Source organism: Erpetoichthys calabaricus, chromosome 11 (genome assembly GCF_900747795.2).
Source record: "Erpetoichthys calabaricus chromosome 11, fErpCal1.3, whole genome shotgun sequence".
NCBI classification, from domain to species: domain Eukaryota; kingdom Metazoa; phylum Chordata; class Cladistia; order Polypteriformes; family Polypteridae; genus Erpetoichthys; species Erpetoichthys calabaricus.
The window spans coordinates 148,733,312-148,751,876 of NC_041404.2; the positions used below are offsets into that span (position 1 = coordinate 148,733,312).

At 43.9% G+C, this 18,565-nt stretch overlaps 1 protein-coding gene across 1 annotated transcript in view; it reads left to right on the forward strand.

The window, feature by feature from the left end:
- gsg1l (gsg1-like) overlaps nt 1-11,842 on the forward strand; it is a 133,855-nt gene extending 122,013 nt beyond the window's left edge. Inside the window, exon 5 of the mRNA XM_028814308.2 lies at nt 11,013-11,842. Coding sequence (XP_028670141.1) covers nt 11,013-11,304 — 292 coding nt within the window. The 3' untranslated portion in view covers nt 11,305-11,842. The remainder of the gene's footprint in view (nt 1-11,012) is intronic.
- The last annotated feature ends 6,723 nt before the right edge of the window (nt 11,843-18,565 follow it).

Here is an 18,565-nt window from a genome sequence, read left to right on the forward strand (position 1 = left end):
CTTAATTGAGGCAAGTGAGGCCTGCAGTTCTTTAGACGTTGTCCTGGGGTCTTTTGTGACCTCTCGGATGAGTCGTCTCTGCGCTCTTGGGGTAATTTTGGTCAGCCGGCCACTCCTGGGAAGGTTCACCACTGTTCCATGTTTTTGCCATTTATGGATAATGGCTCTCACTGTGGTTCGCTGGAGTCCCAAAGCTTTAGAAATGGCTTTATAACCTTTACCAGACTGATAGACCTCAATTACTTCTGTTCTCGTTTGTTCCTGAATTTCTTTGGATCTTGGCATGATGTCTAGCTTTTGAGGTGCTTTTGGTCTACTTCTCTGTGTCAGGCAGCTCCTATTTAAGTGATTTCTTGATTGAAACAGGTGTGGCAGTAATCAGGCCTGGGGGTGGCTACGGAAATTGAACTCAGGTGTGATACACCACAGTTAGGTTATTTTTTAACAAGGGGGCAATTACTTTTTCACACAGGGCCATGTAGGTTTGGATTTTTTTTCTCCCTAAATAATAAACACCATCATTTAAAAACTGCATTTTGTGTTTACTTGTGTTATATTTGACTAATGGTTAAATGTGTTTGATGATCAGAAACATTTTGTGTGACAAACATGCAAAAGAATAAGAAATCAGGAAGGGGGCAAATAGTTTTTCACACCACTGTATGTTTATGTCACAAGATTTAAAGTTGCTACCCTAGACATAGTCATGCCTTATGACACGCCCATTGACTTGACAGTTATCATTATTCATGAGTCAGATGACTCCTCCCACAACCATAATCTTAACCATAGAACCTGACTCATTCTTTAGGTCGTCATGCTAAGAAACCGAATATCTGAGGACCTGAAGAATAAGTTAGGTCCTATGGTTAAGATTCATGTGGTGTACACTGTAGAAAAGGGGTCCCAAGTAGGGAATCCATTCCTGGGCTCCCAGATTCCCGGACATTTTTCATTCCCGCATTCCCGGGAATGAAACTGCTGTAAATCCCGGGAAAACAGGAACGGCCAAGCTCGCATATATAGCGTGTAAAAATCGATCAAGAAATAACAGAGTTATAGTTGAAAATAATTAAGGTGGTGCCATTGCTGCAGCTTGCACTTCATCAGACAACAGTTTTGAACAGCAACTTGAAATTGCAATACGTCAGTCTGTTGCATCCACATTATCTATGCCAAGAAACTTGCCATCAGAGAATGATGACAAGAAACTGGATGCATCAGTAAAAGCTGAAATGGTGGTGTTTCAGAGCAATGGCAAGCGCAGGCGTTGTTTAGAACAAGTGTATCAGTATCTGATGATTGTGCTACCTACTTCAGTGGAGGCAGAGCATGCTTTCTTAGCGGCTGGAGTACTTCTGCATGAAGGTGCGTTCTTGCCTGGACGACCTCACACTGGACACGGTAATAATAATAAAAAATTACATTTATATAGTGCTTTTCTCAGTACTCAAAGCACTATCTACACGGGGAGGAACCAGGAAGCAAACCCACAATCTTCCACAGTCTTCTTACTGCAAAGCAGCAGCACTACCACTGCACCACCTGTGAGGACGTTGTGCTTTCTACGCTCTTATTACCACAACTAAAGATACATGTACTTATATGAGAGCATGAACTGCTTGTAGATAAGGTTAGTCTTTTATTTGTGTCAACATATTGCAGTAGTTTTATTAAAAATAAGTGTCGGTCATTCTAAAACCATTCACATGTGAGATGCCCGTGCACTGTGTCATGCCCGGGAGCCCGGGATTCCCGGGAACGAAATGCAGGATTCCCGAATTCCCGGGAATGGATTCCCTAGTCCCAAGAGAGAGACCACACTTTTAAAAAGATCCGCAGTAGTGAAATAAGCAGCCTTTTGGAAGCCAATGTTTTCAACAGGGTGTCCCAGCCCATCTGTGGATATGTGGAGCATCAGAAGTGAGGAACTGCTGACCACAGGAATGATAATAACCGAAGACATTTCTTGGAAACCTGGCGATTAGAAATTGGTAAGGAGTTAAGAGTTACAGTGATGCATAGATAAAGTTGCTACTCTAGACACAGTCATGCTTTATGACACACCCACTACAAGACACGCCCACTCGACAGTCATCATTATTCATGAGTTAGATGACTCCTCCCACAACCATAATCTTAACCATAGGACCTAACTCATTCTTTAGATCCGCAGACGTTCAGTTTCTTAGTACTTGATGGGATCTGAAGAATGAGTTAGGGCCTATGGTTAACATTCATGTGGAGGACACTGTAGAGAAGGAGGCCCAAGAAAGATCACACTTTATAAAAAGATCCACGCTAGTGAAATAAGCTGTCTGTTGGAAGCCAACGTGTTCAACAAGGTGTCCCAGCCCATTTGTGGATATGTGGAGCATCAGAAGTGAGGAACTGCTGACCACAGGAATGATAATAACCTAAGACATTTCTTGGGAATCTGGCGATTAGAAATTGGTAAGGAGTTAGGAGTTGCAGTAATACATAGATACAGCAGGTGGAAGCACCACATGCACACCTCCACAATTCAGTCAGATTGAACGTTTATGTCACAAGATTTAAAGTTGCTACTCTAGACACATTCTTGGTTTATGTCACGCCCACTACAGGACACGCCTACTTGACAGTTACCATTATTCATGAATCAGGTGACTCCACCCATAACCAAAATCTTAACCAAAGGACCTAACTCGCTGTTTAGGTCCACAGATATTCAGCATCACATGCTGGGTTCAGGGAGATGAGTCCAGCTATAGACCCCCACGATTCAGCCAGTCAGACTGAACAGTTATGTCACATAATTTAAAGCTGCTACCCAAGACTCAGTTGGGCTTCAGCGTGGTGGACAGTGTAGCACAGTGGTAACGTAATAATGTTTTATGAGAACGAAGCGCATGGTACACCTTCAAAATAAGTGGGCTGTGAACGAGCAGGTGTATCGCTGAACATCACTGGGCACATTGACAGTAACAGTGGATGGAGTGCAGCACTGGAGATCTGCAGCTGGAGTCAGAACTTTGGAATGTCTTCATCAAGAAAGAAACAACATGCTGCAAATGACTGGTTATATGACACCAAACAACTGCACCCAATACTCCAATGAGCTTTAGTTAAATTCCTTGGTGTGCACCTGCCAGCTGACCTAACTTGGTCAATTTAAACCACCTAAACAGTTTAAAAGGCGTAGTAGCGTCTACTCTTCCTCCTAGCCTGTCTCCCCCCAGTTCTCTCCACAGTCTGCAGGGTACCATTTGCACTCTACCAACCTGGTGTCATAAAATGAACAGATGAGGCGGCAGATAACACCAAGGCTGTGCTATCAAATTCTAATAACCTCTCAATGAAGCGTACTTCACTATTTTTCTGCAGCTCCAGACACCATTTTACAAGGGGCCCTCTGTGCTGCACGGACCCTTGCCTTCTCCTCCTCCTCCTCCTCATCTTTGGTGTTCCTCATGGGAATGACTTACTGATCCAATTTATATTAGTTTTTCTAGAAGCAGCGCTTTGGGAATCTACAGTAGTGGAAAAGACTTGAGGCCAGAGATAGATTAAAAAAATGATTGTGCCGTCGGTTTCTCTTCAGCCTATCATAGACACAGTTTACTATCTGGGTTACAAGTTCGGTGAGGCAATCTGTGTGTGACACCAGATAACAACGTCTTCACTCATTCTTTAGGTCCTCAGATATTTAGTTTCTTAGCATTCTTATTTACTGTGGTGGACACTGTAGCACCGTGCTTGGCAACGTCTGCCTCTGAACTCCACAACACATCATTGGTGCCATACTTCCTGATCGGTAACAGTCGATGCCACAAGAAGGCCTTGGAAATCATTAGAGATCTGTTCCACCCACCACAGTCCAGTCTTCGTCTCAGGTCACTGGATTGCGTCCATGGACAGTAACATCTTATCCGGTGTTTAACTCTTTTTGGGTCGACTTTTGTTAACTCAAGGGGTTGAGGATGGATAAAGTCGATATCCACGGGCAGAGGGCGATAAAGGCTGTAAACGTTGATAAAACTTACTGTTACGTTATAGGTAGACCCTCTTTACTAGGAGGACTGTTCGACTCGTTGACTTGACGTCGAATCCCTTCGTGTGCGTGAGTAGCGGAGAGTAAACAACATCTAGAATGGTATCAATACTGAGTGAGAGAGCGAAGCAAATGTGCAAAGCAAAGTACAGTAGCCTCCCGCTTAAGTACGCACCCGTTTAAGTACGCATATTTTTCCCTAAAATTTTGGGTTCAAGTTTTATTAGTTAAACATGTCATGAATCGTCATTTGGCGAAGGTTTTGAAGTTTCTTGCGTTTGGCTTTGAGGGAGACAGCCCAGATCTTGCTCTGAAATGATTCAAACAATTTCTTAAGATCATCGAATGTATCATCAGCTTCAATTTGAACTTCAGAGCAGAGCAGCTGATCTGGGAGCTGGGAGTGGCAGCTAAGTATGCGCAAACTTCGCAGGTTCAAGTTGCGTACTTAAGCAGGAGACTACTGTACTCGGTGCGTATCATTTATTTATTTTTTGCGTATTATTGCTGAATCCAATTTATCGAACTCCGATTTTGATGCAAACTTACCTGCACATTACCTGCATTGTGAGGGAGCGTCAGTTATGACACTACGGCCATGTGGCACAATTACCCGAGGGTGATCCAGCTCATAGGATCCTCATTTTTGGGGATCTGAGTGGCAGGACCAGGCCAAGGGGTCGCCCACGTAACACCTGGCTGCGGCAAATAGAGGGTCATTTCCGTAGGGTGGGACTGGACCGTGTGTCTGCCTGGGGGATTGCCAACCTGGATCCCGAGTTGTTTCGTCATGTGGTGGGTACAGCAACATGCTGCACCAGTGCATGCTCCCCAACTTGACTTCACTTGACTTGGTGGCAAAAATCAAAAAAGAAATTCCTTATCAAAATCACCCCAAGGTCTGGAGATTGGCAGATTCTGATCTCCTTCAAAAAATGAAGACCTGTGCAGACACCTTGCCGTTTTATAGATACAGCTAATTGAATTTGAGGCAGGGACAGAGGAGAAGAAGCAGGGTGGGGGGAAAGGCCAAAGAGCTATGAGAATATTAGAAAACGGACACTTTAGACATTAGTCATTCAGCAAGCTTGCTACTCCACTGCACCGGCCCCTTGACTACTTCAGGTTGTGTTTTTCTAGAAGTTGCCTTTCAGCTTCTGAGCGATGAGACCAACAGGTGTGTAGTGAGTATTTGAATTCATATACTGTTGAGGCTCATGGAACCCAAAACAGAGTGACATTTGTCAAAATTAAGTCATTTATGTTGAAATATGTGTGAAACCATTGCTTTGTGGGCGGCACAGTGGCGCAGTGGGTAGCGCTGCTGCCTCACAGTTAGGAGACCCGGGTCCTCCCTGCGTGGAGTTTGCATGTTCTCTGGGTGGGTTTCCTCCCACAATCCAAAGACTTGCAGGTTAGGTGCATTGGCGATCCTAAATTGTCCTTGGTGTGTGGGTGTGTGTGTGCCCTGCGGTGGGCTGGCGCCCTGCCCGGGGTTTGTTTCCTGCCCTGTGCCCTGTGTTGTCAGGGATTGGCTCCAGCAGACCTTCATGACCCTGTAGTTAGGATATACCGGGTTGGATAATGGATGGCTGGACCATTGCTTTGTGTGCTTGTTAGAAAAATTGAGTTTTTAAAAAAATATTCAGCTCCATGGGTCAAAACGAAAAAAAAAAATAATTAGCCCTAACAGAGTTAATGAACCTGGTTGAGCTTTTGATTAGCATGAATGAGAGCAAAAATCAGGAACAAAAGACCAGGACAAAACTCAAGAGTCTTTGGACAAAAAAAAGACGGTAAGGGTAATGAAAGCCAATAATGAATACTTGCAATTAGAGGAAATTAGCACTGAAGCTAAAATGAGGATCATTCACATTCTGAGAAGAATTCATGAAATTAAGAACCGCAGAGGAAAAAGAGTGTGGCCTAGGAGGGAAAGATAAAAAAGCAAAGGTAGGCAACATGGCATCCCATTAAGTAAAATCTGCACTTTGGTCATTTATGTGATAGCAGGAGAGGTAGCTGAAACAAGGCATGTCATTAAATGAGAGGTTTGATCAATAAGAGGGATTGACCTGAAATGAAGGAACGTGCTGGAAAGAAAACTAGAAGCCACACTTAACCTACACTATGGCCAAAGGATTAATGATAAACAGAGACCAAAGCAGATAGTGAATCTCCTGACACCAAAAACACACGCATCAAAGTCAATTTTCTTCTCTTCTTTCTAATGATTGTCACTTAAATGCTGAGCTGTCTAATCTGATTATTTTCGGTCAGTTTAAGCGATAACTGAACACAATGCAGACACCTGGAGGTGTCAATTAGACCTGAAAACCGTGCTGCCTTACTGAGGTTCGTTGCCACCTACAGGACTTCCTCACATGTGGCAATCAAACCGTTTAGAGCAGGGGTGGGCAACGTCAAACCCGGAGGGCCGCAGTGGCTGCAGGTTTTCGTTTCCAACCCAGTTACTTAATTTGAAACCAATCCTTGCCAGTCTCAGACCATATTTCATTTTATGGATTCTAAGTCTGCATTGTTAGGTTCTTACATCGTAGATTTTTTTCCATTCCCGGGATATCGTACAAATGATTTGAACCCTAAAATGGACCATTTTCAGTCTGTCACATTTTTTCTGAAGTGTTTTCTTAGACCAGATAGTGCATGATGAGTTCCCACAGGTGGAAATGGAAACAAGTCAGACGGAGTACTGCTGGCTTCTTGGCCATTTGCATCTTTTTTCCCTATGCTTTTGCCATTGTCTTTTCACGGAATGCTGAACTTAAGGGAATATTTATGTTGATTTGCACATTCAAAAGGCGTAATTCTGGGAGGAGTCTGGGAGGGGCGTCAGGCGCATGCACGAGCATTACATTTCACACAGACTGGGATTTATGTAGCAGAAGTGCGTGGAAGTTGGCTGACGCATGATTTTCTGCATCTGAATTTTTTTGTGCGTACGCACATTTTGACTTTTGTCCATACGCCATGTTTTAGTGTGAATTCTACACACGGCGTTATGCATGAGGCCCCAGAACCGGAGATGGCACAGTTAAAGATATTAAGGTTTGTATTGGGGGTGACAAGGATGGATAGGATTAGGAACAAGTATATTAGAGGATCAGCTCAAGTTGGACGGTTGGGAGACAAAGTCAGAGAAGCGAGATTGTGTTGGTTTGGACATGTGCAGAGGAGAGATGCTGGGTATATTGGGAGAAGGATGCTAAGGATAGAGCTGCCAGGGAAGAGAAAAAGAGGAAGGCCTAAGAGAAGGTTTATGGATGTGGTGAGAGAGGACATGCAGGTGGTGAGTGTGACAGAACAAGATGAAGAGGAGAGGAAGATATGGAAGAAGATGACCTGCTGTGGCAACCCCTAATGGGAGCAGCTGAAAGAAGAAGAAGAAGAAGGATGTGTGGACATCTGGGACACCTACCATTCAATCCATAAACACAGGGAGCAGTGTGGTACCTTCATCAGGTAGCGGTGGCGCAGATCATCAGCACAGAAGACCTGGAAAAGACAGCATAGTCCAGATAAATAGGGAACTGCAGAAGGCAGGGGAAAATGATAATTCAATTAGAGGAATACAACTAAAATGTAGCTACGAACTGCGGTGGGCTGGTGCCCTGCCTGGGGTTTGTTTCCTGCCTTGCGCCCTGTGTTGGCTGGGATTGGCTCCAGCAGACCCCTGTGACCCTGTAGTTAGGATATAGTGGGTTGAATAATGGATGGATGGATGTAGCTACGAAAAAGCCATTTTAAAATAATGGGTTTTAGCTGTTTTTTAAATTGTTCTGCAGTATTAGTCTGGCAAATTTCTATTGGTAAAGTACTTCAAATGTTAGGTGTATAAGAGCAAAAGACCGCCTCACCACTTCTTTTCAGGTTGGAATTAGAAGCAGTACGGGCGGCACAGTGGTGCTGTGGGTAGTGCTGCTGCCTTGCAGTTAGGAGACCTGGGTTCGCTTCCTGGGTCCTCCCTGTGTGAAGTTTGCATGTTCTTCCCATGTCTGCATGGGTTTCCTCCCACAGTACAAAGACATGAAGGTTAGGTGCATTGGCGATCCGAAATTGTCCTGTGTGTGTGTGTGTCCTGCAGTGGGCTGGTGCCCTGCCCAGGATTTATTCCTGCCCTGTGCTGGCTGGGATTGGCTCCAGTGGACCCCTGTGACCCCATGTTAGGATATGGCAGCATAGCATCTGAAGATCTGAGGTTACAACTTGGAGTGTAAGGAGGCAGCCATTCCAAAATATGGGACAGGGTGAGATTATTTAAGGCTTTGTAAACCATTAGTAGTAATTTAAAGTCAGTTCTAAATGACACTGGTAACCAATGTAACGACGCTAGAAGTGGCGTGATTATGTTTTTCTAGTTAAGATGAAAGGTAAAAGCGTAGATGTGTTAGTACGTCTTTTTAAATGACAATGAAGTGGTGTGGAGCAGTGGGTGTTCAGGGAGTGCAAAACTGGCTCAAACACAGGGTGAGGGTGTGAGGAAGCTTGTCAGGACTGGGGGTCACTAAGGAATCAGGGTCCCTGCTGTTTTTTATATACATTAAGAAACATCATTTTAGAATAAAGAACAAGCTGGTTAGGTTTGCAGACAATACTAAGCTCGGTGGATTGGCAGATAATCTCGAATCCATTGGGTTATCACAGAAGGACTTGGACAGCACACAGGCTTGGGCAGATAAAATGTAATGTCAGTAAATGTAAAGAATCACATGTAGGAAGTGGAAATGTGAGGTTTGAATACACAATGGGAGGTGTGATAATTGAAAAAACACCATATGAGGACGATTAAGGTGTCATAGTGGACACGACCCTATCAACTGCCAGGCAGTGTTCAGAAGCCATTAAGAAGGCCCTTTTCCAGTCTCTTCTTATGCTTACACAGCCTTTATAAATGAGCCCCCATAAGGGTGAGTGAGACCCTCATCACCGACTGGGAAGACACCACACTGTTAGACAATAACTTACTTTATTTACTGTACAGTGCACTGTAACGGGAGGTGACACTCAACTGATGTCCCAGTCAGGATGGATGGCTTTGCCTTTTCCAGATGTGTGGGTTCAGAAGAAGGAGGTCGTGTTTTATCAACAAGCTGGAATTCTACGAGGAATCAACAAAACACTCTGATCAAAGTGGAGAACAAGAGATCATTTATCTTGACTTTCATAAAGCATTTGATAAGGTGCCACATTAGAGGCTGGGCATCAAACTAAAAGGGTGTGGTGTGTAGATGGGCGTGAAATTGTCAGGAAGCAGAGGGTGATGGAGAGAGGAGCCCTATCAGAACTGGGTGATGTTATGAGTGGTGTCCAGCAGGGGTCAGGGCTGGGGCCGCTGCTATTGTTAATATTAGGATAAGCTAGTTTAGCCGAGGCCATACCAGTTTCTCCTAAGGGTGGGTTTCATCCTATCGTGCTATGGACAAAGTAGTTTGGACTGGACTAAACTAGTTTATCCTAAAATATAGTTTGGCCAGTAACATACTGTGAGATATGGCCGGCCATTCATCCCGGCCAATACCCCCAGGCCGCTAGATGGAGCCCTCCCTGTAGCATGGAAGTGCCCCGAAGACCAGCAGGGAATTATGGACAATGGAGTTTTTATTCCCAACCCTGCTGGACACCGTGGGGCCCTCCAGAGGACGCTGCAGGGAGGCTCAAGGACTCTTACGTGCCCTATAACCCGGAAGTGCGTCATGATCACATGACCAGAAGGAACGACGGCTTCTGGGTTGAGGAAAAGGACTTTTACCCTGACCTGGAAGTCATAAGGACTTGTGGATTGTTGGACACGAACACCTCCGGGTCAGGGGGTATAAAAGGACGATGGGAAATCCCAGACGTTGAGCTGAGCTGGGTGGAAGGGTGGCAATGCGTCTGGGAGTGGAGGATTGATTATTGATTGGTTTATTGTATTGGTTATTAATTATATAAGTATTGTGGAGTGTAGGTGCTTTGTGCACGTTAGATATAATAATAAATATTCATCTTTGGATTTTACCTGGTGTCTGACGTCTGATCTGAGGGTTCAAGGGGACAACGGTGCCTCAATCATTCACAATATATAAATAATTTAGATAGAAATATAAATAACAAGCTGATTAAGTTTGCAGATGATACCAAGAGAGGTGGACAGGCAGATAATCTCAAATTTGTTAAATAATCACAGAGGGACTTGGACAGCACTCAGGCTTGGGTGGAGTTGTGGACGATGAAATGTCAGCAAATGGAAAGAATTACACATAAGAAGTAAAAATGTAAGTTTTGAATACACAATGGGAGGTCTGAACATTTAAAGTCCACCTTACGAGGAGGACATAGGAGTCATAGTGGACTCGACACTATCAACTGCCAGGCAGTGTTCAGAAGCCATTAAGAAGGCTAACAGACTGTCAGGTTATATAGCGCCTTGATGTGTGCAGTACAAGGCACAGGAGGTTCTGCTCAACCTTTATAATACACTGGTGAGGCCTCATCTGGAGTACTGGGGGCAGTTTTGGTCTCCAAAAAGGACATAGCAGCACTAGAAAATGTCCAGAGAAGAACGACGAGGCAGATTCATGGCTACAGGGGATGAGTTATGAGGAAAGATTAAAAGAGCTGAGCCTTTAGAGTTTAAGCAACAGAAGATGAAGAGGAGACCTGACTGAAGTGTTTAAAAAGATGAAGGGAATTAGTCCAGTGGATCAAGACAGTGACTTTAAAATGAGTTCAGCAAGAACATGGGAACACAGTTGGAAACTGTTAAATGTAAATTTCACACAAACAGATACCTGGAATAAGTGACCAAGTAGTGTAGTAGACAGTAGGACTTTAGGGTCCTTCAAAACTCGACTTGATGTTATTTTGGAGGAGTTGTGTGGAGAGGACTAGCCAGCTTTCTTATACTGAATGGCCTGTTCTTGTGAAAAGCTTCCAACGTTCTAATAAAATGTCTTCCCTTTTTCTTTATTTTTCCCAGCCTGGCATGGGGGTCTTTCACCTGCTGCATGGCAGCCTCGGTCACCACCCTGAATTCCTACACCAAGACTGTCATTGAATTCCGGCACAAGCGCAAGATGTTTGAGCAGGGACTCCGTGAAGAACAGACTTTCATTGACCAGGAGGCCATCAGCTATTACCGCGATCGCTCAGTCCAGTCCATCTCCAGCTCTGTAGAAGTGTTTCCCGGAGGGGGAACCAAAGCAATGGTCCCCGCTGCTTCCATGGACATGGGCGAAATCCGTGAGTCTCTGGGGGAAGAACAGTGCTGAGAGCACTGAAAGCTCCAGGATGGAGTGGCACCATGCCTGCCAGCTTGGACTTCCTTCACCCCCATTTAACTAATGGAACGGTCACTTCCAGGGCAGCTCACACACAAAGTGTGTCCAAAAAAAAGAATAATAGACATGGACTTCACGGACATGGCTGGACGTCTCTCATGACCTATTATTAGTTTTTAATTCTAATAACAATAGAGACCTTCTTAATTTTCAATCCATATGCTGAACTTTCTTTATTTTGTCCCAGAGAAGGGATCATTCAGCCTGGTGGACCGCTGGCATCTGGATGTCAGAGTAGAACAGAAGCCCAGACTGATGTACTTTTTCTTTCATTTCAGAGTTGCATTTTATTTTTTTATTTGTTTTTCCTTTCTTCTTTTCAGAACTTGCTTAGCGTGTCAGTTTTTCTTTATTCTATAAGAGGTGAATTTGTCCCTTTTAATAATGACGAGCCACCTGATATTGATGTCATTAGGGTGTGACTGAGAGGAGTGGGTGCCCATTTATTTCAGGTCTCTGTGCCAAATAAGCAAAAGCAAATCGGGTTCCAGAGGTGGAACCGGGACCCACCTTCCTTTGTACGTGCCAGCTTTTCAAATTAGGTCTGTCAGCCTGCCTGGCAGCTATGGCACTCCATGAATGTACCCTCACCTCTCCAATGCTTTGCACACTGTTGGGGGGGGGGCACTCCCAGAATGCTTTTTTTTTTTTCTACAGCAGAACTTTGCCCACCAAAAACAATTTAGGCTGACCAAGATGGCTTCAGGGTATGCCTTCACTTCTTCCAGTCTGAGGTACACGCAACAAAGCAAGCCACTTTAAAGCACCAGAAAGTAAAGGATGCTGGGAGAGTCGTCCTCTAGGAACCTTTAAATAGATTTTATTTTCCTTTATTTATTTATTATTATTATTTTTTTTTTTTACCAGCCTGACACACACATGTTAGAGGTAAAAAGCCTGGCAGATGCACAAACTCCATGATGGGCGCACACCAGGGCTGCCAGCTCTAGTAAGAGAAATTAAATCAAGCCCAAAATAAGCACATTACTTCCGAGCCAAAAGATGGCACTGACTGGCACTTCACATTAACTCATTTAAAAAAACAAAAAACAGAAAGTATTGCCTTCATTGCAATATTCATTCAGTTTTTCAGCCCCTTCTTCCTCTTCTCTCTACTTCTTCTTCCTCATTTATTAAAATATTTCAAGTTGTCCTGTATAGTGAGTTCTTATTGTTTAACTGGCACTGACTTTCCAGACAGACTTCACTTTATATAGCAACTTACTGTACTGAACACCATCTCAACTCTGATATACTCGTTTTTAGGACAAGGTGAGCACCGGAAGGTCAAGGGACTCTTTATAATCCACCTTAGCCTCTGGAGGGGCTGCACAAACTGCAGTAAATACCATTCCAAGGGGCTATACATGTAAATTGTTTTACACATAGAGATCACTGCCAATTAACTCTTAACTGCTAAGGGGCCACACTTACCTGCATTAATCATGAATTTAACCTGATGTCGTGGGGCATGACAGATTTGCCCACCAGAGTCACTGATCTCTCTCTGTAGCCTGGAGCCTCCACCCTGGAGCTACAAGGAGGTGTGATTAACTTACATGGCAGTATTTGGCATTACTGGAGTTAGGTAACCCTCCCACAATTCTGATCATAACCATAGTGTAACTGGCAGGAGCTCTGGAGATCTGCAGCTAAACTCTATTGGTGCCTGTTTGAGTCAACTTCAATTAATTGGACTGCCCATTGGAGTCAACTCCACCTATTTGGACCTCCCATTGGAGTCAACGCCACCAACATGGGCCGCCCATTGGAGTCAAATCTACCTAATTGGACTTCCCATTGGAGTCAACGCCACCAACATGGGCCGCCCATCGGAGTCAACTCCACCTACTTGGACTGCCCATTGGAGTCAACTCCACCTACTTGGGATCCAATTGGAGTCAACTCCAATTAATTGGACTGCCCATTGGAGTCAACTCCACCTACATGGACCTCCCATTGGAGTCAACCCCACCTACTTGGGAGACCAATTGGAGTCAACTTCAATTAATTGGACTGCCCATTGGAGTCAACTCCACCTATTTGGACCTCCCATTGGAGTCAACGCCACCAACATGGGCCGCCCATTGGAGTCAAATCTACCTAATTGGACTTCCCATTGGAGTCAACGCCACCAACATGGGCCGCCCATTGGAGTCAACTCCACCTACTTGGACCTCCCATTGGAGTCAACCCCACCTACTTGGACCACCCATTGGAGTCAACTCCCCCTACTTGGGATGCCAATTGGAGTCAACTCCAATTAATTGGACTGCCCATTGGAGTCAACTCCACCTACTTGGACCTCCCATTGGAGTCAACGCCACCAACATGGGCCGCCCATTGGAGTCAAATCCACTTAATTGGACTGCCCATTGGAGTCAACTAAACCTACCTGGGCCACCCATTGGAGTCAAATCCATCTACTTGGGCTGCCCATTGGACTCAAATCCACTTAATTGGACTGCTCATTGGAGTCAACCCCATCTACTTGGGCCGACCATTGGAGTCTATTCCACCTACTTGTAGCTCTAGGGCGGGGGCTCAAAGCTGCAGATTAAAATTCCACGACTGAAAATCGCAGATGCATAACATCAAACTCCATTGACTGCGTTTCCTTTTTTTCTTTTCCAATCTCTTCACCCCTCTTTTTAGCTCATAATTCCTATACCCGCTTTCCAACTCAGACACCACACAGTCCATGTCACATGTCCTGACCGAGCGCCGATCTTCTGGTACAGTGAAGCTCACCCCATTTTTTTTTTTGAGAGCCAATAGCGTGTTGCCTGACAGACATGGCACAGTTCGAATGGTCTCTGCTCTTTAATTCTTTTTACAATTCTGTTATGGTATGTAAAACACGAGATATCAGACAGACGAGCTCCTGTTCTGTTTGTGAGGTGCAAAACAGGCGTGTTTATTATTTGCTACATTCTACCCTGATTGTACTTCTAAGTGAACATTCTTTGATTCATATGGTTGTTAGCCCTCCTGCGTATACAGCCCACCGCCCCGACTAATGTGAAAATCCAACCTGTTTGATTTTATCAGAGCAAGTCACAGGCTCTGTGGTGTCAGTCGTTAGGCATGTCACATTAGACGATCGGCCTTATGGGAAAGCACTGCCGACTGCCTCCAACTGGTTATGATTATATAAAGGAAGGCTTCAACTGAAAATCAGCAGAAAAGTCATCTAATTTGGCCAGCGCTTCACAGGCACAGCACAGAACAAGGATTTTTAATATTTTTAACAAGTGTAAAAAGCCAGGCACAGACAGACAGACACCGTATGTCCAAAACACACACGTTTTTATTAAACTAATGTCCTGCACACAACACAGTGCTCCAAAACAGTACTCAGTCCTTCTCTTCTTGACTCTCCTCTACTCCTTTCTTCCCAAGCTTTGTCCTCCTCCTCCCAACTCTGGCTCAGGAATGGAGTGAGATGGCCTCCTTTATATTGATTAACATCCGGCAGCACTTCCTGGGTGTGGCAGAAGTGCTGCATGTCCAGACTCTGGAGCTGTCCAGGTGCCCCCTGGCGTTGACCACGGACCCCCATCGGGTTGAGCTTCTAAGCTCCAATTCCATGGCCCCGATGTAAATCAAGGGGGCTGCCCTCTCGTGTCCCGGGGGAGGTACTCCTGGCAGTATGCCCATTCCCCCGGTCTTCTCTTGGAAAGGGCATCCCATCCGGCAATCCATCACACTAGATAAACACTGGCAGGTTAAGTTACTTACACAGGGGATGAGTGTGGCAGAGGGTTGAGGATCAACCAAAAACCTTGGGCTTTACAGACCGACTAGATTTTCATGATTCCAAAATGAGACACAACTCATTAATCCAGTGAGTGTGTTAAGAGAGAACTGAAATCAATGAAGTTGTAAAAACGTGCATGAAATCAAAGGGGGAATTGGGTCCCCATTCGCGTTTTGCCCAACTAAAAAAAACGGGACATTCTGGGACATTTTGTTCCATTCTGGGATGCCACGAATAAAACGAGACATGATGCATAAAAATGGGACTGTCCCTAACAAGACGAGACGTTTATAGTCCAACACCTGAATCACTAGGGTGCCACTCTAGCTCCGGAAAACGACATTCCAAAATGCCTAACAGGTGGTGTAAATTTGTGTGTTGTAAATACTGGAGGTGAGGTCAGCGACACGGGGTCACACATGGAGTGAGTGCTGGAGACCGAATCTGCGACCGTGCCATCTTTATCCAGCACCTTCAACACAAGTACCAATGTGCTTTACGGTTGTGTTTTTCATTCCGTATTTCACACAAAAGCTTTTCAACTCTAATTTGGCTCAGTATGAGTGAGTGTGAATGGGACCTGCAATGGACTGGGTAGTGTTACGCGGTACACCGGTTCTAAAAGCGTACCAAAAAACAGACATTTGTAAAACAGTACATTACCAGCATTTCAGGATTTTCAGTACCAGAAGCAAACATCAGTTTTCCTCTGAAACACTCGCCTTTGTAGTTGCCATAAAAACGTAGATTTCACGAGATGAAACTCCACACTTTGACACGATTGAAACTTCACAGGTGAGTTCATTGCTGTTCGTAATCCAATTGGAAAATGGTGTGTAGTGGGCACCAGGGAGGCAAGCAATTCTGCTGCGAACCAGGGCAGCGGGAGTAAGATGGGGAGTTACGGAGTTATCCGTTATTTACTTCTGGTATTGGGGCTGGTTTTGAACTCTGAAAGTGGGTATCAATAGCAAAGTCAAAATTTTAGTCCCCATCCAACACTAGTCTTGGGTGCCCAATATTGCTGGGATAGGCAACAGTCCCCCAACCCCACAATACTGAATCAGATTAAGTGAACACTCTACTGAAAAATTATGTTTTATATGTGTTTCTTATCCCACATAGTTTTGCAGTAGTAGCTGAGGACATTTTTTATTTTTATATCTCATTTTTTATGCAGAACAGAAAGAAAACATTTTATGAAGAAACAGAAGTCAATTGCGACCAATGATGCACATCGGCAAACGATGTGAAAAATGTTAATGGAAAACAGAAAAAAAAAATCTCAACATCACTCACATAATTTATGCAATCCATTCGTATGCTCGAAATGTGACAAACTTCATACTATTTTGCTAAAATGTTGCCAGAAACTTCCGGAATAATCAGGGCACATCAATAAAAAGGACACTAAGGCTTCTCCTACTCATTCATTGGTCAAGAGTCCTGTCTTGAGTTGAAAAAGTCAATCCCATGAGGCTTTAGTTTCATGATTGTGATGTGTGTTGTGTTCCAGAAATTACTAACAATATTTTAGCAAAACCGCCTGCGTTTTGCACATTTGGAGCATTCTGAGGAGGCACCTGGATGACAGACGTGTGGATACTGCGATATGAGTAATGTGACATTTCTTTCATCGTTTGCCGTTGTAAAGCATCGGTTGCCAATGGCTTCTGTGATATCATCAACTTTTATCTCTCCATTCTGTATGAACACATTAGATTAATTTATTTTTCTGTCACCACTACACGGGGTGAGTAACATATCACAAGAATACCATTTTTGGATTCAATTTTCCTTTAAGTGGGCTTGAAACTGTTATGAAATGTTACCATTTTTGTGTTCTTTCCAGTTTAACAGCTTCACCACTCGGTGGCCACGCTTCTCGAAGTAAACACCACCTTCCATGGCACTTTACGTACACGATGATTACACAGGAAATCCAAGGGGTGGCAATTAACTGGCAGCCTTGGGCTTAAAAATCTAATACCTCTGGCACTCTGGGACCTGCAATTAACACCAGGCCAAGGCATTCTACATGTAAAGAATACAGCAATGGTTTCTGCGCTTCCACAGTGTGAACAGTTGTACAAAATATGATCAATCAGTCAATAAAATAGTAATAATAACATCAAAAAAATTTTTTTGTATACCCCAAAATCGCACAATGGTCAGTTTTAATGGACAGCCCCCGACCACCCCAATCTGGACTCTCTTAAGAAGACAAGAGAAAAAAACCTTGGAAGAAATCTTGAGAAGAGCAAATCAAAGAGAGACACCCCCCCCCCCCCCCCCCCCCGTCCTTACAGGTAGGTTGGGTGTGAAATGTGTGTGTCATTAAATGGGGGTAAATGCAGCACACAAAACGGAAGTAGTCCTCTTCTCAGTGCCAGATGGACAATGGATGTTTGCCACTTCAGAAATACATTGGAATATCAGGAGTGGGGGCTCTGAGGCTAAGGATCTACGCTGGTATCTGAAACGTTGCTGGTTCAAACCTCTAGACCTGCAGAAAGGATCCTACCCCATTGGGCCCTTAACCTGAAAACTGCTGTACAACAGCTGACCCCTAAAGATAACTTCCCCTTGGGGGATTAATAAAGTATATCAAAATCATACTGCAGGTGCGGAGTACGACGATATCAACGAAAGAAGACGTCAATGAAAAGGGACGCTACGTGCGCCAAAATAAGCAAAATAAGAGAGCCATGTAAGTGAGTGAGTGCTTCATCCTGCAACAGATAGATAGATAGATAGATAGATAGATAGATAGATAGATAGATAGATAGATAGATAGATAGATAGATAGATAGATAGATAGATAGATAGATAGATAGATAGATAGATAGATAGATAGATAGATAGATAAAAGGCACTATATGATAGATAGATAGATAGATAGATAGATAGATAGATAGATAGATAGATAGATAGATAGATAGATAGATAGATAGATAGATAGATAGATAGATAGATAGATAGATAGATAGATAGATAGATAGATAGATATGTGAAAGGCACAATAGATAATAGAAAGAAAGATAGATAGATAGATAGATAGATAGATAGATAGATAGATAGATAGATAGATAGATAGATAGATAGATAGATAGATAGATAGATAGATAGATAGATAGATAGATAGATAGATAGATATGTGAAAGGCACAATATAATAGATAGATAGATAGATAGATAGATAGATAGATAGATAGATAGATAGATAGATAGATAGATAGATAGATAGATAGATAGATAGATAGATAGATAGATAGATAAGAAGCAGCTGTGGGCTTTATAGGTGGGGACCTGTCAGTTGCCCTCAGTGGGTGTCTATTCTGCAGTGCAGAGGAAACAAAAGAGGAGAAGGAGAAGGCAAGTGCAATCAGGAGACGTTTAGTATGAACGCCCCCTCTCGACCCGGGGTGGTATT